Consider the following 16,440-nt stretch of genomic DNA (forward strand, 5'->3'; position numbering starts at 1 on the left):
GGACGCCTGGCCGGACGCCTGGCCGGACGCCTGGCCGGACGCCGGGCCGGACGCCTGGCCGGACGCCTGGCCGGACGCCTGGCCGGATGCCGGGCCGGACGCCTGGCCGGACGCCTGGCCGGACGCCTGGCCGGACGCCGGGCCGGACGCCTGGCCGGACGCCTGGCCGGACGCCTGGCCAGACGCCGGGCCAGAAGGTCTGAAAAGCTGCTCACATTCAGAGAAAACCCCTGAAGCCGTTTGGACCTGACTGAACTTCAAAATACCTGAAAAAACTCACTTTAAATATAATCTGGAGGTATGAGATAACTTAGAGGAAAACATGCAGCATTCTGGGTCCAACAGAACATTTTAAAGATGGTTCTACCGAAACCAGAACCAAGACACTGAAAACCTGAACAACTGAACCTTAGAAAAATGTAACAGGAAGTCAGAGGAACCAGCAGGACTGACCCAAACATCTTGGTTAAACTAAATTCTGACTCTTTGATCAGAACCTGAAGGAACCCGAAACCCACCAGAACCTCTCGGGAACTCAGTCTTTACAGAAACACACGTTATAGGAATCAGACGATCCGATGGACCGAAGAGAAACCGTCCGAATCGCAACTTCCGTTTGAAGCACATGGCCTAGAAGCCCTTGACGTGGCAGTACGCCTCCAGCGACGAGAAGATGATGTACATCAACCACAGGCTGAAGAACAGGCAGGAAGTCAGGATCTTAGGAACACGCGGGCCGCCCAGCTCCCCGCCGATGGCCGGCCGGCGCCGGTAGATCAGGACGGCGATGCAGATGAAAGCAAAGATGGTGAAGAGCGTGACGGAGAAGGCCAGCGTTCCCGGGTCCACCCTGAACTCCTGGCCCTTGCTGTAGTGGTAGACGGCGGCGATGGACCACGCCACGCCAATGCCCAGGAAGACGTTGACGGCGTTACTTCCTGTAACGTTCCCGATGGAGGCGTCCGCGTATTGGTCCTGGATCGCTGCCACTTTACTGGCAAAGGTGTCTGACGAAGAAAACAAAAAGCTCTTTCAGTCGCTTTCCTCGGTCAGTGGAAGCAGCCGTCAGATCCTGCTGGTCTAACGGCTGAGCTGCCATCTTGTTCAGCGTTTTGCTAACTTTGAAAAAGCTCAGTGCTCTTATCTTCCCCTAAATTAATTTCTCCACACAACTTCTAAAGCGATAATTTACTGGGCTGTATTGTAAACGTTCAGTTGAGTAAAGTTCACCGTCTTGGTTTTCACCTGTTGTGAATTCTGCAGGTCGTTAGACATTTATGTTCATGCTAATATTTTGAAGTGGGATCTACAGGCTGTAGCTCTACAGTAAACTGGTTAATGCTTTCTGACTGAAGTCGGTCAATCCGGCTGATTCAGTTAGCAAAACTCAACAGCTATAAAACCGAAAGGTTCCACAGAATCACGTAGCGCCTGGTGGGAACCAGCTTAATCTGACCTCAGAACTGGGATTTCTCTGTTTCAATAGGAAACGTCCCGTCAAAGAGGTCAGAGGTCACACCCAGTTCTACATCACCTGGCTCTACAGTCCTTCACTGGTCGTTTATATATATGAATATATAACCGCTGTTTATATATATGAACGGATTAAAGATCTACTGCTGCTGGATCAACCTGCTGGTTGGAGAAGCAGCATTCAGCTTCTATGCACCACAGATCTGGAACAAACTTCCAGAAAACTGGAAAACAGCTGAAACACTGAGTGCTTTTAAACCTGGTTAGAGCTGCTTTAGAAACATAATCAATAAACATTGATCAATAATCTGATGATGGCAGAATGTAACTTTGTGTTTTTATGATTAAAGCTCTTTGAAATGCCTTGTTGCTGAAATGTGATATACAAATAAACTTTGATTCATTTTGATGGTTGAATGTAGCACGTTAGCATTAGCTTTAGATCATAATGCTTCAGTGTTAGTGGTCAGGGTGCTGCTTTAGCTAACTCTTTTCTGATCGGTTCCCACTGCTGGTGAAAACATCTTGTGTTTAAAATTCGTCATGTTTTGGGTCTGGAACAAGAAGCTAACCGTCAGGTGAAGCCTCCATGTTTGCCTTCCTGTTCTTCAGTAGCTACCTAGCTTAGCAGTAAAGTCTGGTGTTTGATGACTAACAGAAGAAACTTCCTGTGTTCTGCTTCCTCTCTTTTTATTTCCAGATCCAAACTGCAGAGTTAGCCTGAACATGAGTCAGGATCACAGTTTCCTGCTCTCCAGATCACCAGTCTCTGTTTGGTGCCTGGCCCGGTCCTTTCTGAAGAGACCGTTCATGTTCTCCATCTGCCTGTTTGCGTTTCTCTGCTTTCCCACCAAGACTAAGACTATTAGCCCAGTAGATGTCAAACTGATACGGCTACCAGACCTCAACATAGACTAAGGGTGTTTTTCCCCAGCCTGTGGCTACTGCTCTCCAACCGAACCGGACTTTCTAGTCAAACGAACTGGAGTTTACTTGAAGCCAACTAAACAAGGCTGGTGTGAATGCACCCTAAATCTGTTTTATTGGCTGCGGTATCAACCTTAGCTTGTGTCACACCTGGTACTGAAGTACCCAACGCGACGAACACCACGGCGGTGACGGAGTCTTTGAGGCCGACCGTGCAGCCAAAATGCGAGGCCAGGTCTCCGATGATGGCGGTCAGCATGCCGATGACGGAGATGGAGACGACGAAGCAGGCCCAGCCGTTCCAGTAGTCCGTTGGAGGAACAAAGGCAAACAGAAGCTTCCAGAAGACAGTCAGGAAGTGCATGACATAGTCAAAACAGGAAGGCATTTTTTCTTCACCGCAGTCATCATCATCATCATCACCTGAGGAGAGAGACAACATTCCCTGTTGCTTCGTGTGAAAAATTCAGAGAAGCAGGTTTTCTGTCTGCAGTTTGTACCTGAGCTGACAGTGATGGCCTCCACAAACTGCTCCCTCCAGCTGTTAGTCCCGATCACCAGAGCCAGGTTGGTCTTCTTAATCAGTTTATCCACCGTGTTCTGAAACCAGACCAACCAGGAACGGAAAGTCTACCTTTCTGGCCATAAACCAGTGGTTACTCTGAAGACAGACTGAATGCTGATGTAAGACCTGGTCGGACCAAACCACTGGAGAACCAGTGTTCTCACCAGAGCTCCGTCTCTGTACATCTAAAGCTGCAGCCTGGATCCAGTGCAAACCAGGCACTCCGACATTTGGGAGGAACCCAGAAGGCAGAGGCGTGATTTTAGGGATTTACTCTCACCTTGAACTCGTACGATTCCTCGATGATGACCTCCAGTCGGACGTGTTCGCCCAACGTCGGTCTGCCCATCTCTGCGATCCGCCGCTCCTCCTCCTCCTTCTTTGTCAAAACTTCCTCACACACCCCATCTGACAAAGTTCACATGGTTTGTTTAGCTGCAGGCCAACACAGGTAGTGAGTTTTGAAATGAATGCAGGGTTCTCTTCTCCAGCTCTGGATACTCGGAGTTTCCCTGAGTATCCAGACTCTGATCTCCTGATCTCAGTTTGTCTTCAAACTCAACACCAAGAATCTGCTCTGCCTACCGATGGATGGATGGGTGGGTGGATGGATGGATGGGTGGGTGGGTGGATGGATGGATGGATGGGTGGGTGGGTGGATGGATGGATGGATGGATGGATGGGTGGGTGGATGGATGGATGGGTGGGTGGGTGGGTGGGTAGGTGGGTGGGTGGATGGATGGATGGATGCCAACCTGTGATGCTGACGATGTTGGACGGGGCGGGACGGTCTCGGCCCTGGACCTTCCTGTAGATTTCTCGACCTGAACAGGTGAACAGGAACTGAATGGACTGAATCCAGAACCGTCCTGCGATCAGAACCAGAACCAGAGGAGGTTCTGGTTCCAGCCGACACCCAGACACACATTAGAGAACACTGCCTGAAACAAAAGCGCTCTGATTAAACTGGACCTGGTTTTATGGTCTCTCCGTCTGAACCAGTTAAACCAGAACCTGAACTGGGAACTGAGCATGCTCAGTGCGTCGGAACGTACTGAGCATGCTCAGTCAGGACTTCCTGGTTATGGTTTGCCATTCTGGACCGGGGTGCAGGCATGCAGTCAGAATGTGAGTTAGGTTGACCTCTGACCCTTCAGGCAGTTCTGAACTGGGTCAAACCCGATCAACCAGAGGAAGTGATCGGGTTCAGCAGTGGACCACCAGAACCTCACTGTAGGAAAACTGGCTGGTTCTGGTTTTAGGTGCAGCTAGTGGACCCGGTTCCCATCAGACCACGAGGAGAACCTGTCCAGCCCAGTGGACCTGCAGGAGAAGCTTCCAGGTCCCACAGACACACGAGTCCAGAACGTCTGACCAGTACCAGACCTCTGAGGCTCCCATTTAACAAGCTGGGTTCATTTCAACTCAAACCGAGCCAACAACAGAACCTGAGACAGGTTCTTCTGTAACCCGGGTAGAGACGTTTGTCCCAGACGACCAGAACCAGACCAGAACCAGACCCAGCTCCTCAGATGCCTCAGAGCACGGCGGTGGAGGGATGATGGTGCGGCCAGACTGGGGAACTAAAGAATCGAGGTGTTCCTGGTTCCAATGGTCTAGTCAAACCCCGGAGCTGATTGAAATGCAGAGAACCCGGCAGAACTCCCTAGAACCAGAGCCTCCTAAAGGTCCAGTTCTGGTTCTGAATCGGTTCTGGACAGGTTCTGGTCCGGTTCTGGTTAAATCAGAGCCTCCTGGGCTTCAGAGGGTCAGATGGTCTGTAGAATTAGACACTCAAACATCCACCAGGGGGCGGTGTCTTACCAAACAGCTGCTTGTCTAATGAAACGTTAGAGAAAGGATCAGTTAATGTCGGCCCATCAGGTACCGGTACCGTCTACCTGGACTGAACCCGACGGCGGTCCTACCTGTCTGGACGAAGCCACCTGTGAGGCCAGAAGACAAGAACATTCAGTCAGGCGTTTGTTTCTGTCTGAAGGGGTCAAAGTTGAAGCAGGAAAGGAAACAGGAAGTCTGCTTACCGACTTCCTGCAGCAGCAGAGCTGCAGAGAAAATAAAGAGAAGCATGAAGCATCAGAACCAGTAGGAGGTTCGATCGCTAGATCAGGCATTTCACAGTGAGATAGTTAGCCGTTAGCATCCCCCGGCATTTCATAACATGGGACAGTTAGCCATTAGCATCCCCTAGCATGGGACAGTTAGCCATTAGCATCCCCTGGCGTTTCATAGCGTGGGACAGTTAGCCGTTAGCATCCCCTAGCATGGGACAGTTAGCCATTAGCATCCCCTGGCGTTTCATAGCGTGGGACAGTTAGCCGTTAGCATCCCCTAGCATGGGACAGTTAGCCATTAGCATCCCCTGGCGTTTCATAGCGTGGGACAGTTAGCTGTTAGCATCCCCTAGCATGGGACAGTTAGCCATTAGCATCCCCTGGCGTTTCATAGTGTGGGACAGTTAGCCATTAGCATCCCGTAGCATTTCATGGCATGGGACAGTTAGCCATTAGCATCCCCTGGCATTTCATGGCATGGGACAGTTAGCCGTTAGCATCCCAGCTTTATTTCCTTCATTCCATGTTGATCCTCCCTGACTGTCTAAAAATCTGACTTCTTGTCTCCAGCTTGGCTAAACATTCAGTTTCTTTTCTTGTTGGATTTTTCCTTCAGATCCCCTGAAGTGCTCCGGCGCCCCCTGTGGGCCAAGCCCCACACGTTGAAACCCTGCTCTAGACCAGTGGTCCCCAACCCGCAGACCGGTACCGGTCCGTGGACCAATTGGTACCGGGCCGCACAAGAAATAATGAAATATTTCCATTTTCTGTATTATTATTATTTATAAAAAGGCTTCAGCGGGAAGCATTATCTGACGGTTCCTCTTCCTCTCCCCGGTTCGGGTCCACTGATCTAGACCATCTGGATTTCTACAGCAGCAGTCTAAACTAGGCCCAGTAGATCTAGCCTGGGACCAGTTTGGGTCCAGACTGGGACCAGTAGGTCCAGTCTGGAAGGTCTGACTGTCTGGATTGTTTCTGTTCCAGATAACCTGGACCAGTGTCTCTAAACCCCTCCCAGTTAAACCAGTTCAGCTGCAGCCAATCAGAGCTGAGCCCCTGACAGTCCTGGCCAATAGGAGGCAGCAGAGCGACAGCAGGAAGAAGAGAGGTCAGAGGTCACCAGGCAGGTACGACTCCCACCTGTCCGTCCCCTCCTGCCCCAGCAGGGCTCCTGCAGCTCCAGGTAGAAGCTGGCCTTCCTATCGTATTCCTCATGGTCCGTTATTCTAACCGACACCGTCTTCCTGTGGGGTCAGGGGTCAGGGGTCATTAGTTTACAGGCACACAGGCGGGGGGGTTCAGAGAACCGCTGCAACCCTGAACCTAAAATCACGCAAAGGTTCACGGAAACCACAAACATCTGAGGGGGTCAAGGTTAGGAAAGGTTAATGGTCAGTGGGGCGGGGTCAGAGGTCATGGTGGCGACGCCCCCACCTTTCCGTTCACTCATCTCTAGCAGCTGAGGATCGCCGACCTCCAGGAAGAAGTTCTTGTTTTTCTCGTACTGTTCGTCATCGACAACGTTGATCCGAATCGATTTGCTGAAAGAGAAGAAAGCAGAGGAAGAGGAGCGAGACGTGATGAAGGACAGGAGGATGGAGGGACAGGAGGACGGAGGGATGGAGGGACAGGTGGACAGGAGGAAGGAGGGATGGAGGGACAGGAGGGATGGAGGGACAGGTGGACAGGAGGGATGGAGGGACAGGAGGAAGGAGGGATGGAGGGACAGGAGGAAGGAGGGATGGAGGGACAGGTGGACAGGAGGAAGGAGGGATGGAGGGACAGGAGGAAGGAGGGATGGAGGGACAGGAGGAAGGAGGGATGGAGGGACAGGTGGACAGGAGGGATGGAGGGACAGGAGGAAGGAGGGATGGAGGGACAGGTGGACAGGAGGGATGGAGGGACAGGAGGAAGGAGGGATGGAGGGACAGGAGGAAGGAGGGATGGAGGGACAGGTGGACAGGAGGGATGGAGGGACAGGAGGAAGGAGGGATGGAGGGACAGGAGGAAGGAGGGACAGGAGGAAGGAGGGATGGAGGGACAGGTGGACAGGAGGACCAGTCGGTTCTGCACAGACTCAGTGGAAATGTCTGGGGAAAGGTGGTCCACCCTGCAGCAGGTCGGGTTTTCTCATTGGGCGTTCCTTTACTGCTAGGGACCGACTGGACCACATCTCCCAGCATGCACTGCGACACCTCAGGGAATCCACAGGAGAAACTTTATTCATAAATTCGCCTGAACCTTTGGGTGACAAAAGATCGCCTCTCAACGCTCCTCTGACGTTATGAGAAAACACGTCCAGGTGTTCGCACACCTCCGTTTCCTAGGCAACGTCTAAAACCCAGAGGTCTGCTGTTTCCTGTAGCAACCTTTCAGTTTAAAACAGAACATAGAAATCTGGTTTCAAATGAGAGTCCGCTCCTGGATTAATTTCCACTCCAACTGATTGCTGAGACATGAGACAGTCTTCTGACTGGTTCTGACTGTGAACCATGTTTTTATATCCTTGTGGGAACATTTCCTGGTCCCCATGAGGGGAAACTCTGGTTTTGGATTCGGGGTTCGGTCTGTGATGGTTTGGGGTCGGCTGTAGAAAATGAATGGAAGTCAATAGGAAGGCCCCACAAGTCATGAAAACACAACTGTGTGTGCCTGTGTGTGTGTGTGTGGGGGGGGGGGGTGTGTGTGTGGGTGTGTGTGTGTGTGTGTGTGTGTGTCGGGCCCAGCACCATGGAAACTCACCATGTTTATTTTATTTCAGCAGATTGAAGTTCTGTTTCCTACGGAAGAGGATTAGGGCCACCGGGAAAAAAAAGAAAGAATTCTGACTTTAAAACTTTTTCGGTGGCCCTAATCCTCTTCTGTAGTTTCCTGCGAACTCAACTGATATTTTTCTGTTTCTGCTGTTTGGATCAGAACCGGCCTGCGGTGCAAGAGTGATTTAGTGCCGTTATGTCGCAGTCTGTCTCCTGAATTTGATGTTTTTATTCAGATTTTATTGGGCACTTCCATCAATACATGAAGTTGAACCTTCGTTTCTCCTCCAGGAGAATCTCATGTAGTTGCAGTTCCAGCAGCTGCCACTAGGCTGCCGACCTGTCTTGATGCTGATGCCAATTTTTGTAAAACGTGTTTGTTATATTGCCCGTTAGTAAATAATAATTATTGAAATAATGAAGTTACTGTTTACTAAAAAGTGTAACATCTGTAATATTTTGACTTATTATTTACTTGATGGAAAGTAATGGCAGCTGCCACTGGAAGTGACGCTACTAGTGTTGAACTGGGAACGATGGGTCCACAGAGCTCTGCAGTCTGATCTGCGTCTCGTCTCCGTGGCGATGTGTGCCGGCGCCGTGGCCGCGGGCCAGGCCTGACCTCTCCCAGTGCTCTGACAGGGACCAGCTGCTTTATGGGCCGAGCCGCACGCCGAGCCGCTGCTGCGGCCGACGGCCTAATAAGGAGAAAGCTCCAGGCTGTTTATCTGCTCCTTACACAGGAGCTGCTGAGGTTTGGACTAGCTGCTAAATAAAACACCGTCCTCTCAGCGAGGACATCTGGAGGACACGGAGGACAGACAGAAACCAGGAGCTGTCAGCAGCTCCCAGTCAGGAGGAGGAGGGTCCACCCGCAGCTCTGTCTCTGCACTGTTGGACACCTGAAGACATGTCTGCAGGACAAACGGGACAAAACAACAGCTGGACTCGCTGTCAGTGGGCGGCGTCCTGGCTGACAGAACATTAAGTCTCCCTGCAGAAACTTCTCAGCTTCTAACAACGACCGGTGGCCTGCAGAGAGCAACTGCAGTTTCTCCTTAAACCTGATGCTGATTGAAACTCCAGCAACATCAGGCCTGGTGGAGCAGACAGGTCTGAGGACGCTAACCTCGGGCTAACCTCAGGCTAACCTCTGAGGTTAAACTCAGGCTAACCTCGGGCTAACCTCAGGCTAACCTCAGGCTAACCTCTGAGGTTAAACTCAGGCTAACCTCGGGCTAACCTCAGGCTAACCTCAGGCTAACCTCTGAGGTTAAACTCAGGCTAACCTCGGGCTAACCTCAGGCTAACCTCAGGCTAACCTCTGAGGTTAAACTCAGGCTAACCTCGGGCTAACCTCAGGCTAACCTCAGGCTAACCTCTGAGGTTAAACTCAGGCTAACCTCGGGCTAATCTCCGGCTAACCTCAGGATAACCTCTGAGGTTAAACTCAGGCTAACCTCGGGCTAATCTCCGGCTAACCTCAGGATAACCTCAGGCTAACCTCAGGCTAACCTCTGAGGTTAAACTCAGACTAACCTCAGGTTAACCTCAGGCTAACTTCAGGTTCAAGGTCAGCTAAAACAACCTGCTCAGCCAGAAGCAGTTCCTGCTGCCTCACAGAGCAGAGGCGGAGCTGCTTCACCTGTCAGAGGAAACACAATCAGAACAGGAAGTGATGAAGATCAAAAGCAGCTGACCTGCTTCAAACTTCATGAGTTATAAAAATATCAGCTACTGTAAATATAGAAAAATAATTACTGAAGCTTTCTCTGATCCAACCAGTTCAGAACAAAGATCCAGATGGTTCAGATACAGCCATTACAGAACATCGTCATCATCGCCACCACTTGTACGGCGCCATACCGAGACACCTAACGGTACCAGCAACAGAATAAAATCCTTTCTAAACAAGTTCTGCAGAACCATCTGGACCAGAGCACCCAGGAACCATTTCTGTCACTGAAACCTGAACAATCCTGTCAGGATCCCGGACAAGCCCCCAATTATTCTATGAGCTGATGTTTGATCTGCAGCATTAAACATGTTAACCTTGAATTGGCCCATGTCTGCTGCCAAATGGGACCCAGTGGTTCTGAATGACCTCCACTTCCTTTGCACCTGTGGACTGGGTCGGGCTGGGCCCGGATTGGCTAATCAGGAGGATCTGGACGAGTCCCAGTGGGTTTTATCTGTCGTTTTAATCTGAAACTGCTGTCAATTGGCCCACGTCTGCCTAAATGATGGTGTATTGTGATGAAAAGTACAACGTGTTGTAATGACTGTGACCACTAGGTGGCCCTATTATTGCTTCAACACTGTCCAGTGAGTTAGAAATGCTGCTGGACCCAAACTGCATCATCTTAGTCTGCTGGCGATACATCAACATAAAGAGATGATGCTACATGCTAGCATAAAGTCACAATATGCCTCCGTTGAAAGCTTTTCTTTTTCTCCGGAGACGCGCCGTAACAAACTGTCCCGATCTGAACTCAACTGAGATCAAATATTCGGTTGGCTCTGACATGTTTGAGACCTGCTGGGATTTTATTCCCGCTGTTTGCAGAAAGACGCCAGGTCACATGACAGGATGGGGGCGGAGCTAGCAGATAATCTAACAGGATAAAAATTCAAACATTTCTAAATCGCAGCTGGTGAACAAGTTTTCATCCATACATCAACATCAGGGACAAAACTGAAACCCAGAAAAATTGGTTGCTGGAAAAGACCGTTGTGTTGGTTGCTGGAAAGGCTAAAAGGAGTTAGCCTATCAGAAGCTATGCTAGCCTAAAAAACCATCTCAATGCTAAACATGTAGCAGCTAACGCTAATGTCAGCGTCCACAGTCCACGTTTCTAAAGAAGCTTCCTGGTTTTGAGCTCATATTTCTATTTATTCAATGATTAGCAGCAAAAATGGTTTTTGAATTGAAAGTGTTTCTGATTTTGTTGATATGTCGTTTGATTAAATGTAATTAATTAATTACAGACCCTGAAATTAACATTTTTAAGTGAGTGCCACCACTAGTACTTACACAATCTCATCGTTGTCAAACTCCAGGACTCCGTGCGTGTCTTCGAAGTCTTCTCCGCCGCCCTTAGCCGTCCCCTGGATGGTTTTGTACGGCACCGCCACGACGCCGCGGGCCCCTGAGTTCCTGGTCACCTTCACCTCCATCACGCCCACGCTCTCGCTCACCGTCACCACCGGCTCCTCAAAGCTGAAGATCCCGGCGTGGTCGTCGTCAAAGATGGTGACGGTGGCCGTGCACGGCAGGCCCAGCCCTGCCAGGCTGTCGGCGTGGTTCGCCTGATGGTCGTCTGCTCCGTCTGGTGTGACCCGCACGTTGGTGAGGTGAACCAGGAAGTGCTCGTCTTCCTCAAAAATATCGTCGTCAATGATGTTGACGTGGATTTCCTTGTCGGTCTCGCCGGGTTTGAACACAATGGTTCCTTCGGTGAGCTGGTAGTCGGAGCCGGCGTTGGCGGTGCCGTCTTCAGTCCGGTAATCCACGTAGACAGTAGCGGTCAAGTCTCCTCCTCGGCGGACGACATTGAGCGCCACGCTGCCGCAGTTCTCCAGACACTGGTAGTTCCCAGGGTCGAAGAAGACCTTGGAGGAGAAGTTGTTGACGGATATCTCAGAGCAGATGTCATGCTGCGCGGCCCTCTTGACCTGGTCAGCGGCGTGTTTCTTCAGGACGTTGCCGGCTCCTGTCATGATTCTGGTTGCCTGGCAGCGGTAAAAGGCCCGACTCTTCTGCTGCTGGGTCAGAACCTGGTAGTTAACGAGCTCCATCAGCTGCTCCGTCTCCTTCTCTGGATGTTTCTGCTTCAGCTCCTTCAGGATCCTGGCCAGCTCTCTGCGTGCCTCCTCCTCATCCAGCTCCTTCGCCTCTCCGTCCAGAAGTTCATCTCTATGGGAGTTGAGCATTTTACCGTCCATTTCGACGTCCACCTTCGACGGGAGATCTGGCTCGCCCTCGGTCTCGATAATCATTCCCTTCTGCTTCCCGGTTCGGTATCGCTTGTACACGTATTTGTAGAAAAGAAGCCTGCGGTCAGCCACATAAGCAAACCCAACACAGAAAGGGAAGAAGAAGAGTGTGAGAAGCCCCTCCCATATTTCAACAACACCCGGAGAGAAAACGGCCAGGATCAGGTACAGCCAGGTGTAAGCAAACACGCTCCAGGTGGCGGTGACGAAAAACACCCGCAGGTGCTTCACCTTCCTGGTCTCCCCGTCGGGGATGACGGACACGCAGAGGCCGATGATGACGAACATGTTGAAGGCGGCGCTGCCTACGATGGTGTTGGGACCCAACTCACCGGCGTCAAAGTTGTGACCGCAAACCTCCACCACGGACAGGAGGATCTCCGGCGCGGACGAGCCGAGCGCCATCAGGGTCAGGTTGGACACTGTCTCGTTCCAGACGCGAACCGTGGTGGTGATCTTCTCCCCGTTGGGCTTCTTTATGGTGATCTTCCTTTCCTGAGAGGTGATGACTTCGATGGACGCCATGAAGCGATCGGCGATGATGGAGACGCCCAGGAACATGTAGAACAGTCCCACGAAGTAGATGGTGGCCCTGGCCAGGCGGTCGGGGAAGGCCGGGTTCTTCGGCTTCCACACCGGCAGGATGACGCCCTCGATGCAGTCGGTGCCGCCGCCGCATTTAGTCTGGTTTCTGGCTGTGCTGTTGGACTTTGGGGTCAAACCGGCGCCCCCTGCTGCGGAGCACGGGAACCCGGCTGAGATGGCGGCGAACAGGAGCAGCAGGAACGACGGGCGTCCAGCGGGACTCATGGTGAAGCTTCAGGCCTCCTCAACCTGAACAGACAGAAACGGGCTTCAGTCTGGATCTGGGTTTATGAATGTGGCGAGGCGGTCAAAGCCAAAAACAGGACCTTCCTCCCGCTAATCTCCAGCAGACCAACTTTGACCAACCAATCTGAGAAATATCGACAATCTGGACCTTTAACCCGGCAAACAGGAGCCAACGCTCCAATCCACACTGCAAAACACAAAACCTTACCAAGGATTTCTGTCAAGTTTCCAGCCCTTATGCTTGAGATAATACAAAAGTAACTTTTTAGCAAGAAATAAGTCAATAATTCCTGAATATTGTTAAAAAGCTGGCAGATTATTTAACCTGCAAAGAAAAAGACTCCTTAGAGGTAAAACATCTGGGCAGGAACACCTGGTCGGTTTGGAGCTTCTTTTTGGTCCAACTCAATGCAGAGGCTGTGGGCAGTGAGGTCACCGGGTCACCAGCCTGCAGGTTGCCATGGATACCCGCTGGTTGAGGTGCATCAGAACCACATGAGGACTGGCAGCGAGGTTCTGGTCAGATCTGGTTTCACGGTTACTGAGAAACATTAAGGCTGATATCATGACCTCTGACCTCCAGCAGGTCTGACCTCTGCAGTGACTGAGGCACAAGCAGTCGGTCATCAGGCTGCCGGAGGAGGAAGAGGAGGAACCTACCGTCAGACGAAGAGCAAAACGCTTTAAATCAGAATCTCCACAAAGTTCCAGGAAGTTTTCATCTTCGAAGGAGGAAAAACTCTCCAGCCCCACAGAACCAGCAGAACCAGAAGGCGACACGAAGACGAGAAGCAGAACCTCGACCCGGTTAGAGCCCAGAAACAAGACGCTGCCTCCTCCTCTTTCTCCTCTTCCTCCTCCTCCTCTTCCTCGCTGGAGATGAGAAATGGTCCAAAACAAGCAGCTGTAAACAGCCAGAACCTCTCCTGGACCTGGACTGGTTCTGGTTCTGGGAAGGTTTTACTGAATAAATCTGGTAGAAATGAAACCCAGAAGAATCTGAATCGTTTAGTTTTGTTTCTGTCGCTGTGGATACATCAGTAAACATCAACAGGTTTTTCATTTTTCCCATCAGACACTTGAATTTCAGGATGACGGCCATTTTTCAAGATGGCTGCCATTTTTGAGCCTTTTTAACCAATTATTGCAATAAAATGTTCCCAGTTTTCATGACTAGAATGAACTTTATGTCTCATTTTATTTTTTCGGCTCATCCAGTTTATAAATTTTAAAGTAATAAAATGTATCAGGACTTTGCTCCATTCGTCAACTGGAAGGAGACAGTTAGCTTGATGTTAGCATTAGCCTCTGCTAATTGTTTATGTTTAGAAATTCAGATTTAGCTTTTGCTATTTTTATATGCTTTGCAGTTTAACATTACCTTCCACTAAATTTTTGACACATTTAGCAGCTTAGCATTAGCTTCTGCTCATTATGTTTATGTGATTAGCATTATAATTAGCACTAGTAGGTAGTGACCATAACGTTTGGTTAACTGTCCGCCTATAGCAATAACTGCTGCTAGCTTTAGTGAAAATATATTCTCCAGAACAACACGGCAGCCATCTTGGAAAATCTAAAGATTATCAGTAAATATTTTTATGGGTCCATGTATAATTTGGCACCAAGAATATTCATCTGTGATAAATGTTGGCAAATTTAGCAAATGAAATGACTGATCTGCAGAGGTCGGGTTCTACCAGCAGGGGTCAACGTGGAGAAATCAAGACGTTCCATCAGTTTTTATCTAACAGGAAGATCTGAAGAAACGTCCGACCTGAGAAACCGAGACCTGAAACTCCATCTGAGCCGCAGACGGAGTCTGATCAGAAAACCACGGCGTCTGAGACGCTAAAAACCGCCTCCAACTACCTCCAACAGCCTCCAACCGCCTCCAATCGCCTCCAACTACCTCCAACAGCCTCCAACTGCCTCCAACTACCTCCAACTGCCTCCAACCGCCTCCAACTACCTCCAACTGCCTCCAACGGCCTCCAATCGCCTCCAACTACCTCCAACAGCCTCCAACTACCTCCAACCGCCTCCAACAGCCTCCAACAGCCTCCAACTGCCTCCAACGGCCTCCAACTACCTCCAACCGCCTCCAACTGCCTCCAACCGCCTCCAACAGCCTCCAACCGCCTCCAACTACCTCCAACTGCCTCCAACTGCCTCCAACTACCTCCAACTGCCTCCAACGGCCTCCAACCGCCTCCAACTGCCTCCAACCGCCTCCAACCGCCTCCAACGGCCTCCAACTGCCTCCAACGGCCTCCAACTGCCTCCAACCACCTCCAACTGCCTCCAACGGCCTCCAACTACCTCCAACTGCCTCCAACTACCTCCAACTGCCTCCAACGGCCTCCAACTACCTCCAACAGCCTTCAACTGCCTCCAACTACCTCCAACCGCCTCCAACTGCCTCCAACAGCCTCCAACTACCTCCAACCGCCTCCAATGGCCTGCAGCCACCTCCAGCTGACGGTGTCTTGGCGTCTCCTGCTGCAGGTTGAGCACAGTGAATGATAGTTTTGTCCCCTGTGGGTTGGGGTTGAGGTTGGGGTTGAGGTTGGGGTTGGGGTTGGGGTTGGGTGAGCCGGTACTCGCCTCGGTCCTGATGCAGCCGCTGCAGAAGAGCAGAGTGTGTCCAGGAGGGAGAGCTGCGCCTGATAGCTGCTCTAAATTTAACAGCAACGCCCGCTGCTGGTCACACGGCCTCCTTATCTCCGTCTCCCTGCAGCCATGGCCATACAAGGCCAGGCCGGGCCGGGCCGGGTCGGGCCGTCCGGCGGCCCCGGACCCGGCACACACGTGGCCAGATAACCGCCGGCAGCTACAGGCAGCCTGGTGATGCCTCCGTCAGGCGACACCTAGAGATCACTTTGACCTCTGACCTCTCCTAGAGGTCTGCTGCTGGAACAGAGGAGGTCCGGTCAGAGGGAGCTGGCAGGAAGCAACCAGGATCGGTTCTGTTCAGCTTCAGTGTTAAACGTTGAAGCTGAACATTTGAACTGAAACGTTCAGGTCAGAAATGAGTTTTCAGATGTTTTGATGACGGACGAGTTTAAAACGTTTCTAATTCACCAAACGGATCCAGATTCTGATTACAGCTCATCAACCCGCCTTCATCAGCCTGTATCCAGTACAATCTGCTAGAACCCGATCAGAACCTGTTTCTAACTATCCATCAGCCCGATCACCGGGGGCAACCAGAGCCGTGTGCCGGGCCCACTGATGTACCGACTCTGGAACCAGGCCCGACCCAGAGGAACCGGAACGAGGCCCGACCCAGAGGAACCGGAACCAGGCCCGACCCAGAGGAACACCAGCTGCTTCCTGTTTCACATTCTGACCTGAACGAAGAGGGAAAGAAAACGACCGGACAGGAACCGTCGGAACCACCCAGATCAGCCGTCCAGTTTCATCCTCTAAGGCAGAACCAACAGAACCAGCAGAACCAACAGAACCAGCAGAACAGCTTCAGTCTCTGTGGGAGTCTGTCCTGGTCTGGATCAGCTCAGATTTTATACCACAAATAAATATTTAAATCTGAATAAACTTTATTTCACAGTAAGAGTCAGAACCAGAACCTTCTCCGGACCCAGTAAACAGTTGGGTGCTGCAGGGCGGCTCTGGATATTTTCTCATGTTTCCTGGTATTTCTTGTCATTTCTAAGTGAATAATCCTCCTGCCTGCAGTCTTTATGTTTTAGTTTTACTGTAAACTCTAAAGAAAGAAAGCAGCACTGAGTCACATTAATATGAAATCTTTCCCAATAACTTCAGATTTTAATACTAATGAACCGGGGAAATAATC

At 50.9% G+C, this 16,440-nt stretch overlaps 1 protein-coding gene across 9 annotated transcripts; it reads right to left on the reverse strand.

Moving 5' to 3' along the window:
• Positions 1-113: 113 nt before the first annotated feature.
• On the reverse strand, positions 114-15,288 carry slc8a1a (solute carrier family 8 member 1a). Of its 9 annotated transcripts, none has more exons than XM_032563147.1 (11): positions 15,066-15,288; positions 10,831-12,626; positions 6,475-6,581; positions 5,008-5,028; positions 4,894-4,911; positions 4,790-4,804; positions 3,721-3,789; positions 3,246-3,373; positions 2,901-3,000; positions 2,551-2,823; positions 115-1,007 (listed from the first exon to the last, which is right to left on the reverse strand). In XM_032563147.1, the coding sequence occupies exons 2-11, from the start codon at positions 12,600-12,602 to the stop codon at positions 631-633; spliced, it is 2,880 nt and encodes a 959-aa protein (XP_032419038.1). In that variant the 5' UTR covers positions 12,603-12,626; positions 15,066-15,288; the 3' UTR covers positions 115-630. The 9 variants fall into 9 exon arrangements, with proteins under 9 accessions (XP_032419042.1, XP_032419043.1, XP_032419038.1 ...); XM_032563146.1 differs by lacking the exon at positions 15,066-15,288 and adding an exon at positions 14,583-14,629; XM_032563148.1 differs by lacking the exon at positions 15,066-15,288 and adding an exon at positions 14,483-14,525.
• Between the last annotated feature and the right edge of the window lie 1,152 nt (positions 15,289-16,440).

The sequence above is a fragment of the Xiphophorus hellerii genome, chromosome 5 (assembly GCF_003331165.1).
Source record: "Xiphophorus hellerii strain 12219 chromosome 5, Xiphophorus_hellerii-4.1, whole genome shotgun sequence".
Classification (NCBI taxonomy): domain Eukaryota; kingdom Metazoa; phylum Chordata; class Actinopteri; order Cyprinodontiformes; family Poeciliidae; genus Xiphophorus; species Xiphophorus hellerii.